Genomic DNA, 27,827 nt, shown 5'->3' with positions numbered 1-27,827 from the left:
AAATGTCGCAAGTTACATGTTTGACTGCACAATGCGACCTTCATTATTCGAATTGTTCTATCCGTTTTATTCGGAGTGTACAAATATTCGAATATTCGTTCCCCAGCTATTCGAAATCCGGATACTTCGAAGTATCCGGATTACGAATAATCGATGACGTCACTATCCGGATATCCGGATTCTTATTTATTCGAATAACCGCAGCCCTAGTATGTATATAAAAAAAATTACCGTAATATACACTGTAAAAACAGTTTCGTTGAGATAACAAAACTTTTTTTCCTAAGTCAAATCAAATAAAGTGTTCTGGAAACCAAATTTTGATTGAAATTACCAAAATTTAATAATCTCAACAAAACTGTTTTTTCAGTGTATATAAATTCATATTATAGATAACAGATAGCATATTAATGTGGCGTAAGTAAAATTGCAGAAAACAATTTTGTTTAACCGCAAACAAATGGTAAAGCCAAAAATGCCAAGTTTGGTATATTTAATCTCAATTTTCTCGGAAACCTGATGTGATAGGCCATTTTCGCTGTCGGATTCAATTTCAGTGTCCAAAAATCCATTAGAAAACACTTTCTTTATTCAGGTCCTAAAAATGTGTTGAACAATATTATTTTTCGTGTAGTGAAATACATTTTTTACATAAATAAGCAAGTGAGAATGTTGACAGAATGCTTTTTAATCGTAATTGTCAAAACTGAAAAATATAATTCACTATTTGTTGATATAAATTATCTCATACTAAATTACTACATGAAATGATTTCCGTTCAATTAAATGTATTTATAAATATTTGCACATAGAATATAAATTCAAAATAGATGTAAAATATAAATACAAAATACAGATAAAATTAGTATAAAATACTATTAGTTTAAATAAAAGTGTTTCAAAACTATTGCTTGATTGTTATATTACTAACTCTCTGTCTCTCTGTTTCTCTGTCTCTCTCTCTCTCTCTTTCTCTCTCTCTCTCTCTTTCTCTCTCTCTCTCTCTCTTTCTCTCTTTCTCACTCACTCTCTCTCTTTCTCGCTTATATGTATATATAGACTGTCTGCCAACGAACGACCAAGCCGACGTGTGTAGGTAGATCAGGTAATTCTGAACAGAAAAGTTATTTACCATTTTACAAAATTCGCAATAGTTAGTAAGATATGAATTAATAAATGTGAGCCAATGAGCGCGAGGGAGGCAATGATCGTGGATCTATAGGTGTGCGCGATTATTAACTCCACTCCTGCTGCTCACTGCGTACCGCCGAATAGCGCCCGATCGCAAGACGCTGAGTCATGCCGCGCTTTGTTTATTCTGCCTCTTGTTGCTAAGACATTGCATAAGAGAAGCCATTTTTCTTTCCAGCTGATAATCGTGCTCGCCTATAGAATCCGATCATTGCCTACACACGTCGGCTTGGTCCTTCATTGTCAGATACCCTGTTGAGATACTCTGTCAACAAACACAAATAAACGTAACATTGCCGTAATGAAACGAAAAATAACAAGTAATATAATGTGTTTGTTACATGTAACATTTAGTTAGTTATAATTTCCCACTCATACCAAATTGCAGTTATATAATCTGACTATAACATGTTATTGAAATGTTATATTATTGTTGCAGTAGTAACTAAAAGATTATTAACAATTATATAGATTACTAAAATGGTATATAACTGCGGTAAAAATTAATTAATTGTTAATGAAATTGTTATATAATTTTTCTTTTATTTGTTATAAAATAGTAATATAACTATTAAAAAAATAATCACAGCTCGAAGCACGGGTGTTCCTAGGATTGACTGGTAAATGCGCAAAACAACCCAGCGTCTTGGTCAAAGCACAAAATAGTTTTCTTTGAGTACTTTTTACTGTATGTAACTGTATCGCAGTGACAGAATAGATTAGTTAGGTTAGGTTAGGTTAGGTTTTCACGGGGAGGAAGTGCCCGTCCAAAAGTTACAATAATATAAGATACAAACAAAATATTTTATTTTTTTTATTTGTCTCAAATGTCTATTTGGGCTTTGACCAAGACACTTAGTTTCGCATTCACCAGACAATTCTAAGAACGCCCGTGCTTCGAGCTTTGACGATAACATATTCATAAAATATACATCTCACAAGACTGTTCTTTTTCACTTTACTTTCTATACTAGTTTGTACTAAAGGGATCTTATCTTTTTTTTATCACTATATATTTTCACAACTATACATATCTTTTTTTTTATATAGAATCTTCAAATCCTATTCACCAATAAATCACTTCATCATATCTATATAAATTGTCACATTATAGTAACGCAGACATAAAATTTGTTATATAACATCTCTGATAGCCACTTGTCTGTGTTTTTGCTGTAATGTTGCCGAAAACAAAACGCTTGAGTTTTCAACAAATTTAGAACAAGGTGAGTCAGGCATTTGTCTTTGGTTTGACATAATACGTATTCAACATGTGTTGCCGACAACTTGTGTATTTGCTGTCAACGGTTTATCACTAATATAAAGAGCAACATGACAACAAGTTGCCAACAACACGTGTCATAAATTTCAGCAAAAATACAATATGTCCAAAACGAACAAATATATATTCACTGACACATTGCTTTGTAAAAGGGGAATTAATTAATTCGAGATTTCACTCAAATTAATCTTTGGAAATCTGATTTAGTTCATCGATCAACTGATTAACTCGATGAAAGATACCAGAGACGGAAAAAATCCTAAGATGATGGGTGGGATTTGAACTGGAGACCTTCATATTTGCAATCCCTGCACTCAGTCCGCTAGACCACTTGTTCCTTACTAAAATATAATTATTTTGGTATACTTATTCTAAAAGATGGTCATTCGTTTTCGACATTTAATGAGCTACAAGATAGAATAAATATATGTCAATAGTTTGTACTAACTATACGACAGAAGTACAGACATTAGTGTCTTGTTTTGTTACTGTTGCTCATGTTGCTCTTATGTTGCCGAAAACGAATGACAAAGCAAAGAGGTTTCTATGAATAAAAGTCATTTTGTTGACAACGTAATGAGCAATAGTTGCTCTTTGTTTGCTCTGAATCTGCTGATACACAATGTATCAAATTTGACTTCGTGTTATCGATTACGTATGACTATGCATCATGTTTTCAGCAAATACACAGCAACTAGGTGAAAACTTCAGCTCAGCATTAAGTTACATGATTTCGCAAAACATGTTTGGCTATCAAGGATGTTACATTATTGTAATGTAATGTAATTGTAATGTATACATTATTGTTATCTTGTTGTTGCCAGTAAGTAACGAACTATATAATTATTTACTTACAGAGTTTGTATAAATAAGAAAAAATTATATACTCCCAATATAAATCAGGTATCTGTTACATTATATGTTACTTCTATGTCGTGTAGCACTTATATTTTGTGTTTGCTGGACTGTATACACAGAGAGAACGATTTCTTTAGATTTACTAAATTTTATCAAATCCAAACAAATTATTTCATTGAAATAGTTCACACAACCTTGATTTTGAACTAAACATTCCGATTGTTTGAATTTCAAACTAAGTATTTTGTTAAGTTAAAAAAATCTAAAACTTCAATAAAAAAAACTTTTTCGCGGCTTGCGCCTTCACACAACTTTGAGATTTTACTTGAAGTAATCTTTGGAGGTTTGATTCAGCTTGCCAATCAACCGATGAACTCCATTGAAAGAGACTGAACCTGAAAAAATCCTAAGGTGATAGCGAGATTCGAGACGCCTCCGTTGTATTCGCAGCCCCTCAGCACTCAGTCCGCAAGACTTGTTCCTTACTAAAATGTGATTATTTTTATCTACTTATTCTCAAGCTATCCTATACGCATTTTATTTATTATTTCTTTAAATTATTATTTTATTAAAAATATTACAGTGCAATGTATCTGCAACACTGAATAAAAATATTTCTCTTATTATTATTAATTATTAATTATTCTTATAATTTAAAGTACATTTTTACAACGCGAAATTTTTTGTCTCAAACAATGCTATATTTAAATTAAATATATTTTATGTTATATTTATGTTACAAAATGATCTTTTTCATTAAATAATGCTTATTAAAACCAAATAAAATATTATTTCGTTGGAATAAATTATTTCAAACATTTGTATTGTTTCCGTCAAAAAATTTGATTTATTTTAACGTAACAATATAATTTTCATTCAACAAAATTTGTTGTTTGGTATAAAATTATGTTGTTTGAATGCAACAAATATGAGTCAAACAAATCGGATTATTAAATTTAAAGAAACCGTTCTCTCTGTCTATGTCTGTGTCTTAAACCATGTCAAATTATAATTTATAGACTTCGCTTTGTGTGATAAGTCGAAAACCACATGTGAAACTGTTTTCAAAAGAAATAATATTTAATGCAAAAAAACTTGACGCGGTTGCATCAAAAACTAAAAACAGAGCACGCACATACGAACTATGAACTTTATGTACTTTACATATGGAAGTTTAATTTCATAAAGTTTATTTACAGAAAATATTTTTTATTTTGAAAACAGTTCCATATAGATTTTTTACTTTTCACACAAAGCAGTTTATAAACTTATATTTAATCTATAACATGGTTTAAGACTTCCTATATAAAGCGAGATCATTTCTGGTACCAATGGGTGCTTTATTATTATTCTATGACAATTATTTGTTCTTTATTTTTATATTTTCACAAAACTGTAACAACCTAAATTGTTTTATTCTGCGCTATTTTTGATATCATTATTATTCTTAGTTTTTTTGAAGAAAAGTGTTTGTAGAGAAAAATTGTTATATAGTATAAAGAGTACAATATTCACACAATTATTTTATATTTTTATAGTTTTATATTATTTTACTTTGTAATAATGTATAAAGATTGTACAAGATTACTTGTACTCTATATCATTTCTTTGTGTAGAATAGATTTTGTACAGAAAGAGGTTTTATAGCACAGTAATATACACAGAGAGAGAACGGTTTCTTTAAATTTAATAATCCGATTTGTTTGACTCATATTGGTTGCATTCAAACAACATAATTTTATACAAAACAATAATTTTGTTGAATGAAAATTATATTGTTATGTTAAAATAAAATCAAATTATTTGACGGAAACAATACAAATGTTTGAAATAATTTATTCCAACGAAATAATATTTGGTTTTAATAAACATTATTTAATAAAAAATTTTGTAACATAAATATAACATCACATATATTTAATTTAAATTTAGCATTATTTGAGACACAAAATTTTGCGTTGTCAAAATGTACTTTATTTAAATTATAAGAATAATAAATAATTAATAACAATAAGAGAAATAGTTTTATCCATTGTTGTAGATACATTGCACTGCAATATTTTTAATAAAATAATAATTTAAAGAAATAATAAATGAAACGCGTATAGAATAGCCTGAGAATAAGTAGATAAAAATAATCATATTTTAGTAAGGAACAGGTACACAGAGAGAACGGTTTCTTTAAATTTAATACTCCGATTTGTTTGACTCATATTTGTTGCATTCAAACAACATAATTTTATACCAAACAACAAATTTTGTTGAATAAAAAGTATATTGTTACGTTAAAATAAAACAAATTATTTGACGGAAACACAAATGTTTGAAATAATTTATTCCAACAAAATAATATTTTATTTGGTTTTAATAAACATTATTTAATAAAAAATTTTGTAACATAAATATAACATAAAATATATTTGATTTAAATATAGCATTTGAGACAACAAATTTCGCGTTGTAAAAATGTACTTCAAATTATAAGAATAATAAATAATTAATAATAATAATAAGAGAAATATTTTTATCCATTGTTGCAGATACATTGCACTGCAATATTTTTAATAAAATAATAATATAAAGAAATAATAAATAAAATGCGTATAGGATAGCTTGAGAATAAGTAGATAAAAATAATCACATTTTAGTAAGGGACAAGTCTTGCGGACTGAGTGCAGGGGCTGCGAATATGACGGATGCGTCTCGAATCTCGCTATCACCTTAGGATTTTTTCAGGTCCAGTCTCTTTCAATGGAGTTCATCATCGGTTTCATCGGTTGATTAGCAAGCTGAATCGAACCTCCAAAGATTACTTCGAGTAAAATCTCAAAGTTGTGTGAAGGCGCAAGCCGCGAAAAGTTTTTTTATTGAAGTTTTAGATTTGTTTAACTTAACAAAATACTTAGTTTGAAATTCAAACAATCGGAATGTTTCGTTCAAAATCAAGGTTGTGTGGGCTATTCCAATAAAATAATTGTTTTCTTTGGATTTAACAAAATTTGGTAAATCTAAAGAAACCGTGTTTCTCTGTGTAGTAATTTAAGAATAGAGAATGAGTTCACACAATTTGTGTTCGAATAGATAGATAAGATATTTATGTGATGTCAACAATTCAAAATGTAAGATAATACATAAGCGGAACGTTACAAACTCTCACAGGAATCATCTTCATTCGCGATAAAATAAAATGTATAAAATGTATAAAAGGCTGTCAAAATAATAAGAGTTTTAACAAGTAATATAAGAGTATTTGGATATTAAATAGTGATATATTATTCCGGATGTAAATCTAGGGAAACGCGTTCACATCTCGTATGGAAAATCATTGTTGAAATGTCAAAATTGAACAGTAGTTATAAATTCATAATGTAGACTAGAGTAATGAGTCAGATCCTACAATAATAAGATAGAAAATACATACATCAAAATCGCGCACGGAACAAAAGAGACTAACAAATGCTAACATGTTGAAAGTAAATAGTCAAATGCTGATAATAAGTGAAGAGGCAACATGTTTATATAAAAGGTAAGAGGGTATAATTGGAAGCGTTAGAATTTAAAATTGATTCGTTTTGATTAACATGTCAAAATAAGAGTTATCAAGCAATTTAATATTGTTAATTGAATTGAGACCATATGATTGTTGTTTTATATGAATCATTTCAGAAATTAGTCTCTTGTGGAAGTTTGATTTATGATCCAAAATCTGTATATTTTCTCAATCAAACAAATGATTAAGTTCAAGTCTATGTTTCAAGATTACAGATAGTTGGGATATGTCACGTGTGATGTTATTTATATATTCTTTCATTCTAGTCTTAATTTGCCCTTGGTTTGCCCAACATAAGACGTACAACAATTGTTACAATTGATTTTGTAGATTACATTTGTATTAGATTTATGAGGAGTGGAGTCTTTGTGAACTTTTATTAAGTTGAGTTTGTTAAGACATTTATATCTAATCAAAAAGTTCGAATCAGTAAAACCTTGTTTCATACATTCTGATAGATTTTTAATATATGAAAAAAATAACTTTTTTCCTATTGTTAGAACAAACATCTCCAACATTTATATTTAAATTTGATTTTGATGACATTAGTTTTGTTAATCTAGTATTTATGCAACTGAAAATCAGTTTGAGAGGATACCCGTTATTTAATAATATATTAATGTAGAAAATTAAGTTTTTTTTGTGAAAGTCTGGGTGTGATAAAAGGAAAGCTCTGTCAACTGAGATAAAAATTGTTCCTTTCTTGTGACATAAGGAATTAAGTAAAACGACAGGTATCTTCCCGAGGTTTTTTTATTAAACCAATTGATCTTCAAAGAGTGATTGATTACGTGAATTGGAAGATCTCAGAAACTGATGCAACAGTTGTGTTCTAATTCAAATGTAAATTTGAGTCTGTTGTGAAAGGAGTTTAAAATTTTAAAGATCGAATCACATCTATGGGACGGAGCAGCTAGAATAATGTTATCAACATAGCGGTAGTAAAATGGGAGTTTTGTCTTAATTTGATATAATGCTTTATTTTCAAAATTTTGTAAAACTAAGTTAGCTCCCAGCAAACACAGAATATATCAGCTAACATAGAAATAACACATAATATAACGGCTGTTATACTCTATTAATATTAATCTTATATAACTTCTTTTTGTAATGTCTTATATAACTTCTTTTTGTAATGTCATATAATTGTGTTACATATCTATATTATATTGCTTTGTTATTACCTGGCAATGACATTATAACAGCAATAAAAATTATAAAGCAAATTGATATGGAATATGTTACATAACAAATGTTATCTGAACTCAACATTATTGTTATTTAACATTATCAATATATAATTATTGCAATATACAGGGTGTCCGACAATTACTTTAACATCTCTCGTAGGCAGGTAGAAGGAGTAAAACTAAGTCAAAAAGTCCTGAACCATTTTTTTCTATTACATATAATAAAGGAGTAATTATTGAATAAATCAAGCCAATCAGCGCCGACCTTTAGCCGGGCTCACGTCAGTGAGCCGCGCGGAGCGCTCACGCACACCAGACGTATAGTTCACTGACGTGCGTTCGGCTAAAGGTCGGCACTGATTGGCTTGATTTATTCAATAATTACTCCTTTATTATATGTAATAGAAAAAAATGGTTCAGGACTTTTCGACTCAGTTTTACTCCTTCTATCTGCCTACGAGAGATGTTAAAGTAATTGTCGGACACTCTGTATAATTACTGCAATATAACAGTGATAAAACAGTTACATAACTTTTATAAAATTCTATATAATTGTTAGGAAATTACTATATTGTCGTTGTTACTTAATAACAACATATATATTTGTGAGAAAATTGAGAAATTAAAAACTGTGCGCGTATGATGTAATAAAAAAAAGTATAAAAATTTTATTAATTTTATTAGTATTATTTTTGTATGTTTTTATATATATAAAGACCATTGCACGTGACAAAAGTTAGTCGTAATTATAAGGTGGTAAGCAAATAACTAACTATAATCACAAGCGAACATTCTAGCCTATACGCCCTGATAGCCAAGCATGTTTTGCAAAATCATGTAACTTAATGCTGAGCTGAAGTTTTCAACTAGTTGCTGTGTATTTGCTGAATACATGATGCATAGTCATACGTAATCGACAACACGAAAGCAAATTTGAGACATTTTGTGTCAGCAGATTCAGAGCAAACAAAGAGCAACTATTGCTCATTACGTTGTCAACAAAATGACTTTTATTTATAGAAAACTCTTTGCTTTATCATTCGTTTTCGGTAACATAAGAGCAACATGACGATAACAAAACAAGACACCGATGTCTGTACTTCTGTTGTATGGTTGGTAAAAACTGTTGACATATATTTATTCTATCTTGTAGCCCATTAATATGTCGAAAACGAATGACCATCTTTTAGAATAAGTAGACAAAAATAATTATATTTTAGTAAGGAACAAGTAGTCTTGCGGACTGAGTGCAGGGATTGCAAATATAAAGGTCTCGAGTTCAAATCCCACCCATCACCTTACGATTTTTTCCGGGTCCGATACCTTTCATCGAGTTAATCAGTTGATCGGCGAACTAAATCAGATCTCCAAAGATTAATTTGAGTGAAATCTCGAATTAATTAATTCCCCTTTCACAAAGCGATGTGTCAGTGAATATATATTTGTCCGTTTTCGACATATTGTATTTTTGCTGAAATTTATGACGTGTTGTTGGCAACTTGTTGTCATGTTGCTCTTTATGTTAGTGATAAACCGTTGACAGCAAATATACAGCAAGTTGTCGGCAACACATGTTGGATACGTGTCATGTCAAACCAAAGACAAATGCCTGACTCACCTTGTTCTAAATTTGCTGAAAACTCAAGCGTTTTGTTTTCGGCAACATGACAGCAAAAACACAGACAAGTGGCTATCAGGGCGTGATCTGTAAGTGGTTGAATTGCTTACGACTTTACAATTAAAACTTTTTCACGTGCAATGGTTTTCATATAATAAAAACGATATTATTATGACATATTAATTTTTGAATATATCCAAAAATAGCGGATACGTAAAACATGGGTGCTTTCAGACAACTCAACAGTTTGGTTAAGTAAACCGACTCGAGATGTGGGTAAAAAAACTGCATGAACTTATTGGCCAACCTAATATGTACATACTATATATATGTATGTATATGTAATAATATATTTTATTATTATTAAAAATAGATATGTATGATACTGAATATTTGTTATTAATTATTTGCAGGGTTGGGTAAGTTAAGTTTTTTCTTTAACAAAGTTAAGTTAAAGACTTCGAAAATGTAATTTAGTTAAGATACAAGTTAACCCATAATAAAATTAATTGATTAAAAGTTAAGTTAATGAAAAAAGGTAATTAAAAAGTTAAAAGTTAAATTTTTTTTCATGAGTTCAGTGTGTGTGTGTGTGTGTGTGTGTGTGTGTGTGTTTTAGTCTTACAAATAACAAAAATAATAAAAATAATATACACTTAATTTAAAAATATACTTTATATATATTAAATAATTAATTTAGAAATACTTTTTGTATATTTTAGAAACTGTATATATTTTAGAAATTATAGGAACATACATTGTTTTGATACATTGGTTTGTTTATAGATAAATAGATATATTTATGGATATATTTCTACAAATATATATTTTTTGTCAACAGATACTTATTTATTATTTTGTTTACAAAAACTTATTAATTTTAAGTAATAAAGCCATTTTGAAATTTTTATCTGACATTATTCCACGAAGATTATCAAAAACGAGTTCTCCTGCACTGATGAACAGTCGTTCAACGTAAACTGAAGATGATATTGATGCATTATATTTTATAAAAGCACGTTTGAGTGTTTTAGGAAAATCATTTTTCGTCATAAATATATCGGTTGACAAGTAAATGTGAATAATATAATCTGTTGTAATCATAGTTTTGTTTTGGTTCTGATCTAGCGTCTTATTATTAAGTATAAAAAAATCATCGGATTTTGATAAGATCTGTTCTTTAAATGTACTTGAATGAACTTCTGCATGGTTGTTGGTGTTAAACTCCCGAATACTCGATTTTAAAAGTATAGAAAACCTCTTTTTTCTTCGTTTTCCTTTTCATCCTACATCCAGAGCAATTTAAAATTTAGAACACGTTCCGTTTCATGCATATGCGCGCATGATCTATAATATACATAACGTGTACTATGAAGAAATGCGCGCATATGCATGAAACGGAACGCATCTTATAAGCGTCTTACAAAACTGTAAACACTGTCGATTATGTTGCGTTAGATTTCACAACCAACGTTTATTAGCTTAATTCTCAAACATATACGAATTGTTTGCATACACGAACCATTCTGAGCTTTGTGATCAAATCTTCAGTCTATAAGTATACCAACTATGGTCATACGACGAAATATAATCCGTTTTATATGCGAACAACTTCGCGCAAAAATCAAAATCTTATGGCGTGGCTAACTTCAAGAGATTTAAATAAAAAGTTAATAGTTACCAATAAAATATAACTAAATTAAGTTAAAAATTAAGAGCCAAAAAATGTACTTAAGTTAAGTTAAAATTATTTAACTTTTTAACTTTTTAACTTAACTTTTATCTTTTTAACTAGATACTACCCAACCCTGATTATTTGTTTTCTTTACTCCAGATAGCCAAATATGAAAACTCAATATAAAGCAAATCATTGTATAGATTAAGTTGCTCGCCAATTGCTGTTGTGTTGGTTTTATTTAATGCAACGAAAATGTTTTTGTCAATTCAGTATCAATATGCTGAGTTTTATTATCAATCAATTGTTGTAGCACCAATGTTTATGACATGTGAGTCAGCAATATGTGAGCAATATATGAACAATAATTTTTATTAAAATTAAGTTGAGAAAAATAATATAAGTTTAAATTAATAATAAACAAGAAGAAGAATAAGTTAATATAAATTTATTGCCGATGAGTTGTTGAGAACTTGCTATTATTATATTTTGAAAACTGTTGCTGGCAAGAATATACTGAAAAGAGGATACACCCTTTTGTTACATTGCTAAAAACATATGAGCAATATTTGTGGCAAGTTGTCAACAACTTGCACTCAGTTGGCTATCTGGGTACATTACACTTTTATGATACCATTTCCAGGAATATCAGGTCTTTGAACTAATTTTAAGTAAAACTGCACAAAATATTTTTTTTGATACAATTTTGTTTAGTTTTATTTAAAATTAAGTCAAAGTCTTAATATTCCTGAAAATTTTACGTGCTTAAATATATATATAGTATGTATAATATAGTATATATAATATAATATTACTGTATAACTGTAATATAATTAATTTAATAACAGTTCTATAATAATAAAACAACGAATATTGCAGTTACGTAACATTTCAGCAATTTATATAACTGTCATATAACATTTCTGTAATTATATAACAATTATATAACATTCTGTTTACATGTTATATTCATATTATATAACTGCAATGTATAATGAGTAGGAAATTACAACTAACATGGATGTTACGTGCAACAATCATGTTATATTACTTGTTACATTTTGTTTTATTACGACAATGTTGCTGTTATATATCTGTGTTTGCTGGGCTATTACTGGTGACAGAAAGAAATTGCTATCAAAAATTCGTTTAATGGAATATTAGTATTTTTTTTTCAATATGATATCATCTGGTTTTTAAGGTAGTAATGGTTAAATCAATGGGAATATTTGTAAATAACGAAATTACATTGAGAGATATTAAAATTTCTGAGTCATTCAGTTTAATTTTGAAAAGAATTTGAAATAAACTAAAACTATTTTCTACTTTGCTTCTTAAATCAGGAAGTGTTAATAATAATTTTATGAAAAAAGAGGCAAAAGCATAAAGAAGACTGTTGATCGAGGAAACAATGATTCTGAGAGATATTTGGTCTTTATGTATTTTTGGAAAGCCATAGCCATTTACCAAACTTTGGTAAAAGTTTATCACTCGATCTAAAGGAATTTCAGTTACGTTTATCAATGTAATCCCTATTAAACCATCGTCTTAATAATTCATTTAAGTTCGATTTGATCTTTTTGATTGGATTGTGATTCACAATTTTGTATGTGTTTTTATCATTAACGAGATCTTTCATTTTTTAAATATAATCTTCTCTTTTTAACAGTTGTATTGCTTTTGTTCGCACACATACAAGTGATATCAGGATGTTTTTTTGGTAAATTTACGCTTGCGCGCGCTTTATACATACGTAGCATTTTTTTATGAATGTTATTAAAAAACGGTTTATTATCGAAAAAGTTATTTAATTTGGAAATCACATTGTTCCTTACTTTGGATTTAATTTCAACACTTTGATCCCTCAAATTGTATTTGACATCTTTGATAAACTGACGAATTACATAGTTTGTTCTTATTAGAGTTAATAGGGAGATGCTTATCACTAAGTTGTAAAAGGTTTGAAACATATTCCGGAATTTCTTTACCCGAAATATAGTAATACTTTTTCTAGAGTTAGAATAACCTTACTCATAAATGAATAGTATGATTTTTTGAACAATAAATATCACTATAGTTTTGTATTTGCAATGGATCTTTTTGATTTTGTAATCATATTTCTACTTTCAAATAATAAAAGATTCAATACTAGTTATACTCTACTGAGCATATCAAAATATCTGGATACTACAGATATACGAATGATTTAAATAGCACTATTTGTACTATTTGCCGCATAAAGTATTTGAATATTCGAATAATCTGTTAAACGAATTTTTTTGTATATATATTTTGTATCCGAATATCCAAATATCTGAATCACAACTCGCACAGCATTTTATTTCAGATATATAACAGATACATAAAATGTAAAACGTTGCTATATAGCAAATACGCGCGTAACAATACATATAAATCATGTACCAATATGTTTAATACCATTAAATGTGTCCGTGCTATAGAGATGTAATTTTATGTTACGTATCAGATACATAAAACAATATGTATTCAATACGTGTTACATGTACGTAACTTATGTATTTGATATATATCTGTAATATTGGAAATACACGTTTAAAATGTACTGTGTATGTCATATATCTATATATACATACGTATACAGGGTGTCTGTTAATTAAAATTTTGACACAGCCAAAGGTAGATTGGATTAATTTGAACTGAAAAGTCATGTACCATTTTGCAAAATTCACAATAGTTATTAAGTGATCAAGTAAGACAACCCATACATGTGTTCCAATGAGTGATAAGCGATGATCCGGACTCCGTAGACGCGCGTGTATGATTTTCAGTTGTGAAAATCAGCTGATTGCCAGAAACTGTGTCACTCGCTTGTTTGCTTTGCTTCTTGCTCTCTTTGTCTCTTAGAATTGCATGAAGTAAGTCAGTTTTCTTTACAACTGAAAATCATACACACCTACTGAGTCCGGATCATTGCTTCCCACGCGTTCATTGAGTCACACATCTATTAATTAATCACTCAATTGAGAATCACTCAAACCTATTGCAAATTTTGCAAAATAGTACGAAACTTTTCTGTTCAGATTGACTCGATCTATTTTCACACTTTAACTGTGTCAAAATTTTTGAAACACTCTATATACAGAGTCTGACAATTTATGTAACATCTCTCGTAGGCAAGTAGAAGGAGTAAAACTAAATAAAAAAATTCTGTATCATTTTGCGAGGTTCGTAATAGTTATCGAGATCTTAATTAATAAATATCCGCAAATAATGGGTGGAGCTAATATATAACAGCATATACGTAATAAAGTACTAAAAAGTAACCTCGCGAAGTGCGCCGGGCTGTCTTAAGGCCATTCTACATAAGACGCAAACGCAGGTCCCAGATAGCAAATCTTGAGGAATTGACCAATCACGTTAGTCGATTGGCTGATTTGACAAACGTAAATCGTCAATTCCGCGAGATCTGCGATCTGCGTCTGCGTGTTATGTAGAATGGCCTTTACGCGCGTAAGACCACTCGATGTATGCTTATTCGCGGATNTTTGTTAATTAAAATCTCGGTAACTATTCGAATTTCACAAAATGATACAGGACTTTTTGATTCAGTTTTACTTCTTCTACCTGTCTACGAGAGATGTTACACCAATTGTCGGACACACCCGTATATTGTAAAGTTTAAAGAAATAAAAGTGTTTTTATACTAAATATATTTTTTTAATGTTAAAAGTGTTAGCATTTAGAAATATATTAGTGATATAAAGCATTTTTTATTATTTAAACTTTATATCCTATTTGTTTCCACAACTAAATAAAATAAAAAGTTCGAAAAAGTGCTGACTATGATAGTATAGTTTTAGACAATTATATTATATATTATTTTTTGCGAGCACACACTTTTTCCTTTCCAATATCACTCACACACTTTTTTTAAACTGTGAGACCACTAGGCCGATCAAAAACTTTCTGTTTATGATGTTTTAAGGTTAGTAGTGCTTATTTATGATATTTCGGCTGCGTTCAGCAGAACTCAGTGCTTAGCAAGTGCTTTACGCTTATTGTCTGTGATTTGCTTGTTTTTGTAAATCTATTGCAAATATGAAAGTTTATATTGATGACAAGCAATAAATAAATAAATTTTTTGATCGTATTTAAAAGGAGAATTCCGATAGTCAAGATTTCTTTTGCGCAGATCGACTGTTGCACAGATCCGTTTCCTTAGATCTCGTTTGTACAAACAATTTTTGCGCCGATTCCGATTGTTTCTAGTCGTTATTGCACAGATGATATAATTGACTAGACCTAGATCCCGTTACATATAAACTATATTGCACAGATTCCGACTGTACATTACAATTTTTGCACAGATCTCGTAGTTGGCTACATGTAGCATAGAACATTAGTGCCCGTGAAAAATTGTAAATTCAGTAAAAAATCTTGTTACAAACAAACGACGGCTAAAACTCCTCTTTTTCTTCTTCTTTTTTCTTTTTCTTTTTTTAAATAGTTAAAAGACCAAACTTAGAAAGAATTAAAAGATTGTAATATATATATATATATATTTTTGTGCGCAAATAAAACTTTAATTACGTACGTACTATATACCTGTGTGTCTAAAACTAGTGTTTAAAACTTTGACAGCCAAAGTGAGAAGGTACATTGAGTGAAGCAAAATTATGTATCATTTTGCAAACTTTGCTATAGTTATTAAGATATTAATTAATACGATTGCGTAGAAAGCGATCGGGTAAATTCTCTGGGGGTCATAAAATCAGAATTTTTAGTTGTAAAAAAATATAGTTTATTTTGTACAGTGTTTTCGCAATAAGAAACAGAGTAACACAGCAAACAATGTGTAGCATGACTTCCTACTACCGGTTGATTCTTACGGCGGTATAAACCAGAGTATTAACCTATCACTTTCGTGCTCCTTGGCTCAGTAATTAATATCTTAATTAATTAATTAATATCTTAATAACTATTAAAAGATATATTAATTAATGACTATTAAGATAAATTAATTAATATCGTAATAATTATTAAGATATATTAATGTCTTAATACTTGATATCTTAATAACTTGCAAATTTTGCAAAATTATACATAATTTTTCTATTAAGATTAATCTAATCTACTTTTACATTTTATGTCAAAAAGTTTCAGACATTTTATATGTACATTTTTATATGTACATTTTATATGTACGACATATTTTTGATACAGAAAAGTTATATCATTATGCAAAATTTGTAATATTAATGTATTATTAAAGTGTTAATCAATTTATAGTTTACTTAATTAATAACTCATATACTTATTCTTGCATTCTATACTGAAAGAACAGTTTTGTTGAGATAACAAAAATTTGCTAAATCAAACCAAATAAAGTATTCTGGAAACAAAATTTTGGTTGAGATTACCAAAGTTTGATAATCTCAACAAAATTGTTTTTTTCAGTGTATGTTCACGATATAGTACTCAAAATTAGTAAAAGAATTTTAGTGGAGAAGAAAAGAAACCTTTTCTAATCTTTTCGATTGGGCGCAACCCCTGGTTCTACTTGCAACGACCCTCTCTCACTTTTCTCGATAATCCCCATAATACGAGGGTGCAGGTGGCGCCTTTCCATTCGCCAGCATTGATATGCTAATGAAGTTTGACGCCCCTGCTTTTGCACGCGTTACTTTCTCGGCGCTAGTGGCTTATAGCGGGTGTATATTTTGTATCGGACCGTCATTTTTCGCCTTTCGTTTAACCCCCCACAACTCGACAGATTGTGCCGCGACAAGATTTCATTACTCTAATGCCGTAATTTGTGAATGCGTGTGTATGCATATACAATTCTTAACGATCTTATTTAATATATGTACGCGAAACTACTTTGAAAATGGAATATAATAGTTTTATGAGTATTTCATGTCAATTAATAAAATCTATATACAATTTTGCGGACATATATTGCAATTAAGCTTAATTAATAACAAAATAAAATATACATAGTTTGATCAAATCATACTCGGATTGCGCATATCTCTTCTTGTTTAGTAAGCGTAAAGGAAAAACTAGCGACAACATATTATAATATTAGTTATGAGTTTATTATTTTGCTTTGTATAAAAAGTCATTTTTTGTTTGAAAGTCATTTTGATTGTGGTTTTTGTAATTCAAGTTTTTTTACTTCAGCGATTTTTAAGATGAAACTACTTGAAAAACAGCGCGTCTCGCTGAAATTTGTTATTTTTTGTTTTAAACTTGAAAAGATGGCCACAGAAACTATATAAAACTGTTGAAAACGAATTTTCAACGAACGAACCTTCTTTTTGGAGGTCTGTTTCAAATGATTCAAACACTTTCAATTAGTTCATCTTTAAAAGTTGTGAACAAACTTGAATTAACTTAAATTAATTTGTGGACAAAACTCAGTATCACTCTTAAACAAGATAACTTTTTATACAACACAAAACTATGAGAAACTCATAATTAAATATATACAATACTTTGCCATTATTTTTCTACTTGCTTACTAAATATAAAAAAACATTCGAGTATTGTTTGATCAAACATATATGTAATAGTTACATTTAAGTAATGGTAAAAATAACTCTCAAACTGATCAAAAACTATGTAAGTTGCATAACAAAATAATTCAAATTATTATTAATAATATTTTTATTATACGTTTTATAAATGTAGTGTGTGATGTGTACTAACTCTTTTTTCTTTTTTTATTGCTAGATAAATAAGGTTAAAGAAATAATATTTCTTAAACATTGTCTAAATAAACTGCACCTATTACGTATGTATTATAACCATAAACATTAATCTATTGAATTTCGTGTTTTTTTAAAAATTGAATTAGATTTTCAATATCATTTAACATAATCAAAAACTTTTAATTTAAGTATTTATTGTCAGCGTTCTAATTTTATACATCTATTATACAGTGTACAACTGAAGATGACTAAAATAAAAAGTCGAAACGTTTTGTGTGTGTGTGTGAGTAAACAAGATTCTTTTTTCTTCAAATCAATTTTTGCAAAACATCAAGCAACGGTTCGCATAAGTCGACTACTAAGATTGTATTCAGAATAAGATAAAAAATATGCCAGATTATTCGCAATTTACCAGTCAGTAGATAATATTAAAAAAAGAAATTGTGCAAAATTTCACCTCCTTTGCGAGCCTTGTTAAAAAGTTAGTACGATTTTAATTTAACACATTGCGTACGGCGCTCTGCGCGCTCAAACCGCGTTCAAAACCCGCACATTTCCGAACGCTGTAGAAGCATGCTTGGCGAGCAATATTATTAATATTAATATTAATATTATTTCGCTCATCATTTGTCTTAAGAATGGGAGAGGCTTTGTTACCCTGGTAACGTAACAAAAATATTTGCCACTGGTTGCTTACGTTGCCGATTGAATCAAAATAAAACATGAAAACGAGATATCTCGTGACCCGTACGCAATGTGTTAACACGAGTTCTTATGGGATTTCACGATATTCTGATATAAATTACAAAATAACTGTAGATGTAGATATGCCATAATTTTGAAACTTTTTGCAGTTGTTAATAAATATCTTAAAAACAAATTCCACTTGAAAAAATAATCATTTCGAGAATATCACATAAAATATAAATTTATATTTTGCTAAAATTAATAAAAATATATATTTAATATACATAAAACAATTATATTTGTAATTTTATACATCAATTGTTACGTTTTAATAGCCTTTTATGATTAATACATTTCCAAATTTTCATTTATCTTACGTTGCACGTAGGGTATAATCCTACTCAAAAATATCAGAAGTGAACATCAAAATGGAACAAAATATACGTAAAAACTTTTCCGTAGTTATTAAAAGTATAATAAATAGTTTTTGTAACTTATTTTAGTACAAATAATACTTTTCCAGCAAACAATTATTATCTAAATATTAAAATAGGTTCGGTTTACGCTATGTTTCTGAAACTTTTGACTGAGATCTTACCCTGAATACAACCTTAAACACACCACTTAAATTCATCACTTCGAACCAGAGGTCACCTCTCTCAACACATCTTTAATATTATAAATAAATGTATTATTGAGAAAAACGTGAAATCAAATAAAACCAATTAAATACTCTATTTTTCTGTCACTTTGTTTAGTCAGATTATCATTATATTGGCACATTTTAATGAGAAACACATACATATTTTAAGAACGCTACAGGGTACACTAACTGCTGATGCAGCACAAACTAAATACATACTATGTGTGAAATGAAAGAAGTCCGCTGAAAGAAATACAGCTTTGATTAAAGTTAATTAAAAACTTTTCTTTTTTATAATTACCTCTTTTTTGAAATATTTAATTATTAGCTATACTACAACAAAATTTGCATTTGTAGTTGATTTATCAATACGCATGATATTGATGATCGACTTTAGAAGTAACTCCGTTGTTATTGATCTATCTTATATTCTAATTTATCCGCTTTTTCAGTTCTACATAAGCAAAGTAGAAAAATATTTCTCTTATTTTTGTGCCGTCTGCTGAGAATTATTCCCTTCTACGTATAATTATATATAATATGTGTGTTGTGTGTATATTATATAACATAATATTTATAACACTAAATGTAAAACACTAATAATAATCTTATAAAAATAATTTGTAATTTTAATGTTACCATAAAACAAATATTAAAAACCTTGAATTAATAATATATACCTCGTAATATACTTAGCTAGTAATCGACGGGATTAGGATATATGTTAAAGAGATCGAAAAGTCCGCACGCTTACGCAACGTCACGTGAGTTGAATTAATAAGGACTAACGCTCTGCCTGTTGCCCTAACGTGATTCAATAACGATAAGAGAATATACAGAGATTTGATAATTAAATTAGTTAACAACAAATAAACATTCAAATAAGTATCCAATTTTTCAAAATCTATGTTATTATAAAAAAACTTCTAACAAACTTTCTAACTTTTTTTATATCTTTCTAACTTTTCAATATCTTCCATCGTTCTCACGGGAATTCCTAGCTTTTTCTTTACGATCCCTAAAGGCTTACGAGGTAGATTGCAGGGAGCAAACAGTATTTACATCAGAAAATGAAGTTGTAAACATCTTATCTTAGGAAATAGGAATTTTAATATAAATATTTATATCAAATTAATATAAAAAGATTATGCACAATATTTGATGTGTTTCATTAACGTGCTACATAATTCTTGTTTTCTTTGTTCTAATCCAAATCTATTATCTTTTTTAAATCTAATCACATATGCATGTGAACACATAAAAAATAGTGGAATTTTTATATACATTTTATATATAATGTAATTAATTATAATAATGTAATATACTTAATATACCTATGTGTGAGTACACATTTTGATATCTTTATCTTGCATTTTATTGAAAAAAATTTTTTAAATTAAACATAATATTGTAAAAAGAATAAAATCCCGAAAAAAAAGAAACACGATCATATAAAATTATATATAAGTGATAAGATCCGAAATGTGGCGCAATCTGATATAATCTTATATGATCATGTTTTCTATTTTTTCTCGGAATGTACAAAAAGTTAAACATTAAAGGCCTGAAAGATTGTCGTAAATATTGTTATATATAAAAACTTATTTTGTAAATTTTATATGTATTTACATATATACTCGGTATCTAACAACAAACGACCAAGTCGACGTGTGTAGGTAGATTGCGAAAATCTGAACAGAAAAGTTATTTATCATGTTGCAAAATTCGCAATAGTTATTGAGATATGAATTAATAAATGTGAGCTAATAAAATAATAATTTTATTAATATATATATATAATTCCCGCGCGGGCGGGAATGATCGGACTCTATAGGCGTGAACAATTATCAGCTGGAAAGAAAACTGACTTTTCTTATGCAATGTCTTAGCAACGAGAGGCAGAATAAATAAACAAGCGCGGCGCGACTCAGCTTCTTGCGATCGAGCGCTATTCGGCGGTACGCAGCGAGCAGCGGCGAGCGAGGAGTAGAGCTAATAATTGTGCACTCCTATAAAGGCTGCGTTCGTTTTTTACTGGCAGTACTGAAAATCTATAGATTCATGTCACGTATACTATAGATTTTTTAGTACTGCCAGTAATAACCAAACTGGGTCAGAGTCGATCATTGCCCCCCGCGCGCTTATTAACTCACATTTATTAATTCATATCTCACTATTGCAAATTGTGCAAAATGGGAAATAACTTTTCTGTTCACATTTATCCGATCTACCTACAAACGTTGGTTGATCGTTGTCAGACACCTTGTGTATATATATATTTATTTATTTATTTATTTTTCTTCTGATACTGGAGAAATTACATTTATTAATATCAGTTTGTTTTTACGTTTTGTAACACCATATTATTCAAACAACAATATTTAATAAATATATAAATTGTACACATAGATTTTTAGTATTCAACTAAATAAGAAATAATAAAAGCCAATAAGTGCTTTTCCCCTTTTTTTTAAGGAAGTAAAAGATGTTTCTATATAAAAAGCAAATTGAGCATCTAATATAATACATTTTTTAAATAAAATTAAATTTAAATTTAATTTATAATTTATTTTCAATTTATATTTTTACAAAATATTTTTTTATTTATATCCAGTGCTTTACTGGTCTTATTATATCTTTTATACTTCTATTATACCAATATTTGCTATTCAAAAAATTGTAATACTTAACAGCTAGTTTTTGAGTATTTCTTTTAAATTGATATGCTACACACGGTTAAATAAAATGCAATGTACCAAGAGCAAACAAAGCAGTAAATTATATATTTAATATTCGTTGAATGTTTAAATAAAAAGATAAAAAAAAGGCCATAACAAGCTAACACCTGATGTTCGGGTAAAATTCTCTTTTAATTTGAAGATTTTAAAAAATTTTAACAAACGTTTTGATTCACTATGGGATCTTCTCCAGTGTTTTAATAAAAAATTACAAAAAAATCATGATTTATTCAAGATCATGAAGAATATGAATAAGAAAAAATAAGCTACATAGATATTTAGTATGAGAAAAAGAGAAGCGGAAATGACAGCTAAGTAACCGTCAGTATTACGCAAGAGGACGCAAAACGTCCTCCCGCTTCGAATGCAACTGACAGACCCTTTTTCCTATCTTTTTATCGAAGCAATAAACTTTTTATTTACTTAAGTTTAAACTGTTCAGTCAAATTTTAAGTTTTGCTAGTTACAACATAAAAATTAATAATAAAACATTATACTGAGAAAGTGAAAAGTTTTATCGAGCAGAATTCGACATGTCAGTATGTATAAGATAAATAAAATTGGAGAAATATTTTCGAAGTGCCTTATCGAGAAGAAATTAAAATATTGTAATTTTTTTGTAACTGTTGAACAATCAATAAGCAAATATTGTTAATGCATTTAATATATTTAATTTAATTTAAACAAGTATCTAAAAATTAGAAAGATTTCAGATTACAAAACTTTTATAACAAATTATTACAATTTATACTCATATTTCCAGGATCTAAATTAATTTCTTTTTAAGTTAAGAAAGTTTAGGTTTTTTTGTATATAAAGAATAAAAATATTTTTCCATTAATCTACATTAATGTACGTCAATTCAAAATTAATAAACTTTAAATATTTTAAGAAAAGGTTTTTAAAATATATTATTAAAAATACTTTCTAAAAGTTAGATTGAAGTTAGCAAAACTTTATAATAAACTTTATAATAAACTATAAATTATATATAAACAAAAAATATATATCATTAATTGTATCATATAACAACTTTTTTAAAAATTATTAAAAAATTTTAAAATGAGGCAATAGTAATGAAATAATGTATGTTATAGATCCCAATATGCTATACTAAAATAATTACATTGTAGGTGACTTAGTGTAAAAAAAAAGAAATCACACAGCTCTAATGTCTTGCTTACTAAATACAAGAAAATATTCTTTTTTTTGTTATTAAAATTGTGCTAGTTACGTAACTTTATAAAATAGATTTTATTAAACACATGGCATAAAGTATTTACAAGCACCTTTAGAAAATTAGAAGTTTTATCTCTATATTTTAGTTATTTTAGTGATAAAAATTGCAATTTTATCTTAGGAAGAAAGAAATAAGAAATATAATAATATAATAATATTTTTAAATCATTTTTCTTATATTTATTTAATGTTATTGCAACAAATATCTTATAGAAAATAAATATATCATTTATTAAAATTAAACGTTCAGAATAAATTGATTTAAATGAGAAGAGATTAGTTGTCACACGATGAATATGTGCGTGAGAGTAATCGCTGTTCAGCGCGTTACTTAAAGTATAACATTTCTAAAAGTCATTATATTTCTTGTCATTATATTTTCATTGTTGTAATAAACAATTGTAATAAAAAAAATCAGAAAGTATGGACGTTATAATTCTTCTATATAAGAAACATGTGACAATTAATTCTTTATTGGATACCTACGTTAGCAAAGCACGATCGTATTGTGCAAAGCGCTAAATAACTTTTTTTGTATAAAAATATAGTCAATTAATATTTTTTCTTAAAACAAAAGGATGTGACTGTTACATGTATTCAATATTACGTAATATTGCGTATATTTTATTTTTTTCTAAATAATTTATTTTGGATGTCACTTTGCTTGTTTCTCCTAGTATGCATTACGTATTACAAGGAAAATATACAATATAAATGCAATATTATATAATGTTGCAAATATATATAATAGTGCATTCATATTATATATTTTCTTCATAATACGTAATGCAATTGCAATATATAATATGAATGTAAGATTTATCTCTCGATATTCTAAATAAAATCACAGCAATTGATACTATTTATAAAAATGTTTCACATATATTACTGATAAATATATATATTGTTATAATATTTAACATATATTTTATTTACATGTAACATTTAAATAATATGTCTTAGATCTTATCTTAATATTAATAACGATATAGATATAGTGTTATACAATATATATATTTTAGTTTTATCTATTGATTATTAACAATTGAGTGTAATAGAATCAAATATTTTTTTTGTTGAAAATATACAATAAAACGACAAAAATATTTATGGAATATCTAAACACCAAATGTCTAAAAAGTATTTACAAAATGTCTTTTATATAATATATATATCAAACGTTCAAAAATATATATTTATATAAACTACAATATTATATTAATTATAATAAATTAATTCTTGTGTTATTATTTATTATATATTAGTAAAGAGTTTTTATTAACTTTAAAATAGGTTTTGGATTTTTGACTCACCGTGTCTAACGCTTAACGGACTTGTAGGACTTCGTGGATGTTCCGAAGATGTTTCATTAGGTGTTTGTTGATGTGGATGCTGATGTTCTTCAGTAGCTGTGACAGTCGGTGTTCCATTCATCTCGGCTCTTCAATCATTCACGCCGCGCGTTGTCGGCTTGCAGATCAAACTTTCTGAAACTTTTATATATATATATATGAATTTTTCCATACGTATGTATATTAACGATTGATTAAAAATGTATTAAGTATATTTATATTAGTAACTTTCAAAGTAGCTATTATTACTTGTTCAAAAGTATAATTTTACAACTGTAAATTAAGTTGTTTGTTTGTTATTTTTGTAATAAAACATTTTTGATCACTTTTTTAACACTGCCAATTACGAGTTAACTCATAGTCATCTGTCTGGCCTTGGAAGCCACTACAAGGTATCTCATACTTGACAATGTTTTGTTCGTTGCTTTCTACGAGTCTTCCTAATATACGCAATGCAAAGGTGTTGAGTATTTGTATAAGTTCGTATGACAATGTATTGGCATAAAAAAACAGAAGCTGTAATTTTCATTACAAATTTTTGATACAAAACCAGAAATAATTTAGCTGAATTTTTTTCGCAGCAAGACAAGAACCAGAAGTATCAAAATCATCATGCTATCAGTCAAGATCTATAAAATAAAACGGTTCAAACAATTTAGCATTTTTAAACCAGATTTACTAAATTCGTGACAGTCAATATATTAAATATTACGTTAATCTTTACCAAAGAATGTGTTTTGGTTTAAACTTTAACATACACTAGAGCTACTGACACATACACACACACACACACACACACACACACATATATATATATATATACATGACGTTATTGCAAATTTGCGGTACTATTCGATTTCCTAACCTAAATGCTGAACGCATATTTTCAACCATCCTGTGTCATTCAGATATCCGGAAAAGTGAAATAAAAAATAATAACAACTGTAACAACAATTTTCAGCTTATATAATGTGAAACTAACAAAGATTTATTTAGTCAATAAAAAATAATAACAAATAAAATACAATAAATAATAATTTTGTCAAAAAAATAGTTTACTTATTAAAAAAATACAGAATAATTCATAATATAAGTACTACGCGTATCTGGATATAGGTGTATAATACAAATACATATAATACGGACTCTTGAAACACGTGTTAGACATTCTGGTGTTACCAATAAATTTAGAATAAAGTTTACTATTCTTAATTATAATAAAGTTTTACTATTTAGATACTTGAGTTAATCTGATCACCGGATACAAATTATCAGAGCTCTAATATACATGTATATATTATACATATGAGACATTTTCTCTAAAAATAAAAACAATATTACCTTACCTATAATAAATTCTTGTGTACTTTCACTGTGATACTTAAGGTATTTTCTTTGCTATTTTTCCACTACAACTTCTTTATCTCCTCTAATCTACGCTCATTTAGTTTTTCAAATTATTCTTCACTATTGATATCAATATTGAACTGTAACACAAGAGGCACCTCAAAAAAGCCTATATAGTCACTATCAACCACCAACAATAAACGTTAAACAAAAAAGTGAAAAAATTGAACAGGATCCACGTTTGCGCTATAGAAATCAATGTTTCGTTTCGAGATTTGCACGTAGACGAAACGACTGTTCATCGATGTCAGATTGGCGTATGATATCTGTAGCGTCCCGATCCGGGATTTCGAGGAGCGAGTCACCGCCATCCGCAGATGACGTCGGCGTCGTCATCGCCACCGTTGCCGCCGTCGTCATGGCGCTTGCCGTGTTATCGGAGGTAGCGGGCGAGTAGCGCCTTTCGCCGATTGGTCCACCGACACTTCTGAAGGCGGGATCAGGAGGCAAAGCCGGAAAAACGACAAAAACGGGGAGCGGGAGGATTTAACCTATAGCTTCCACGTTTGACGTGGCACCCTGCTGCGATGCCCGGCCCGTCGACGATGGCAACGCGCCTGCGCCAACCCCTCGACCCTTTCTCAATGACGCTTGGCGTCTCCCACTCTCTGCGTCGACTTCGGGTTAAACAGCCTACTAACTTCTACTGAAGAAGTAGATGTTGTCACGGGAAACAACGCCTCTCTAAGCGCGATGCAATTGTTGATCGTTGTTAGGCGACAGTAGAACTCTCTACCAACTCATTCTGATGTATTTGCCTGGATAAAAAAATAAATGCGTTAAATAAAAGTCTCTTGATACTTGTGTCAAAGTAACCGAATATTTTTATGTAATTTATATAAATTTATGTACCTAACCTATCTAATTTATTGTTATCTAATACACTAATACACTAATTGATCTTCTCTCCTTTCTACTGTACACATACGATAAATTATCTGATAACATATAAGAAAACAGTTTTAAACTTATTCGATGTTATCAAACTTTGATCACATTTAAATAAAACAAAAAAGTGTAAAAAAGATATTTTATCATGTGCGCATACACACGTGTCATACTATTTGTTAAATTTAAATTTATATTTTAGATTAGATAAATGCGCTATGTCACAGATAAATACATTATAGATACAAAACCTTTTCTGAAGAAACAATGTCACTTACTTAAATTTTTCTCATTGTTACTATAGAATCAACATTCAAGAGAAGTTGTTAACAGAATGTTTAATAGATCGATCGATCTTTCGACTTCTGCAGTGTGTTTTCCCAGACAAATTGAGTGACATCCATAAGAATAGGTGTGTGTAGTCTGTAAACACAGCGTCGTATGCAAGTGATATATATGGTGATGATGTAGTGGTATGCAAGGGAGGGTCTAGGGATTGTTGAATCACTCCCGCCATGCTGGATCCTTTCTATTACGCCATTGCAACTGAGGGTTGCTTTCTGGTTGCTTCGTGGCATTGCCGGTTTGGGGTTGGGCAATTGGTGCAAAAGATGCGACGCCCATCCCCAAACCGACAGTGCCACGCCCCATGACACGAACGGACCAATGACCGAGATAACATTGCTGGGATAATGTCAATACCGGCATTCACCAATAGGATTACCCTCTGATACGGTCTTTTGCTTGCGGGTGACTGCTGTGCCCTCCCTTAACCCCCTCCGGCCTATTCGCTGATTCCTTCACCAAATGGATG

The 27,827-nt window shown here is 29.0% G+C and overlaps 1 protein-coding gene across 1 annotated transcript in view; it reads right to left on the bottom strand.

The window, feature by feature from the left end:
- LOC109860136 (ecdysone-induced protein 78C-like) overlaps positions 1 to 26,456 on the bottom strand; it is a 56,113-nt gene extending 29,657 nt beyond the window's left edge. Inside the window, exons 1-2 of the mRNA XM_020439014.1 lie at positions 26,065 to 26,456; positions 24,680 to 24,859 (exon numbers count right to left, since the gene is read on the bottom strand). Of these exons, the coding sequence (XP_020294603.1) occupies positions 24,680 to 24,800 (121 nt within the window). The 5' untranslated portion in view covers positions 24,801 to 24,859; positions 26,065 to 26,456. The remainder of the gene's footprint in view (positions 1 to 24,679; positions 24,860 to 26,064) is intronic.
- Between the last annotated feature and the right edge of the window lie 1,371 nt (positions 26,457 to 27,827).

The sequence above is a fragment of the Pseudomyrmex gracilis genome, unplaced genomic scaffold (genome assembly GCF_002006095.1).
Source record: "Pseudomyrmex gracilis isolate BER0280 unplaced genomic scaffold, ASM200609v1 scaffold_333, whole genome shotgun sequence".
NCBI classification, from domain to species: Eukaryota; Metazoa; Arthropoda; class Insecta; order Hymenoptera; family Formicidae; genus Pseudomyrmex; species Pseudomyrmex gracilis.
Note: the sequence above shows the minus strand (reverse complement) of the source record. Positions and strands in the feature narration are given on the sequence as shown.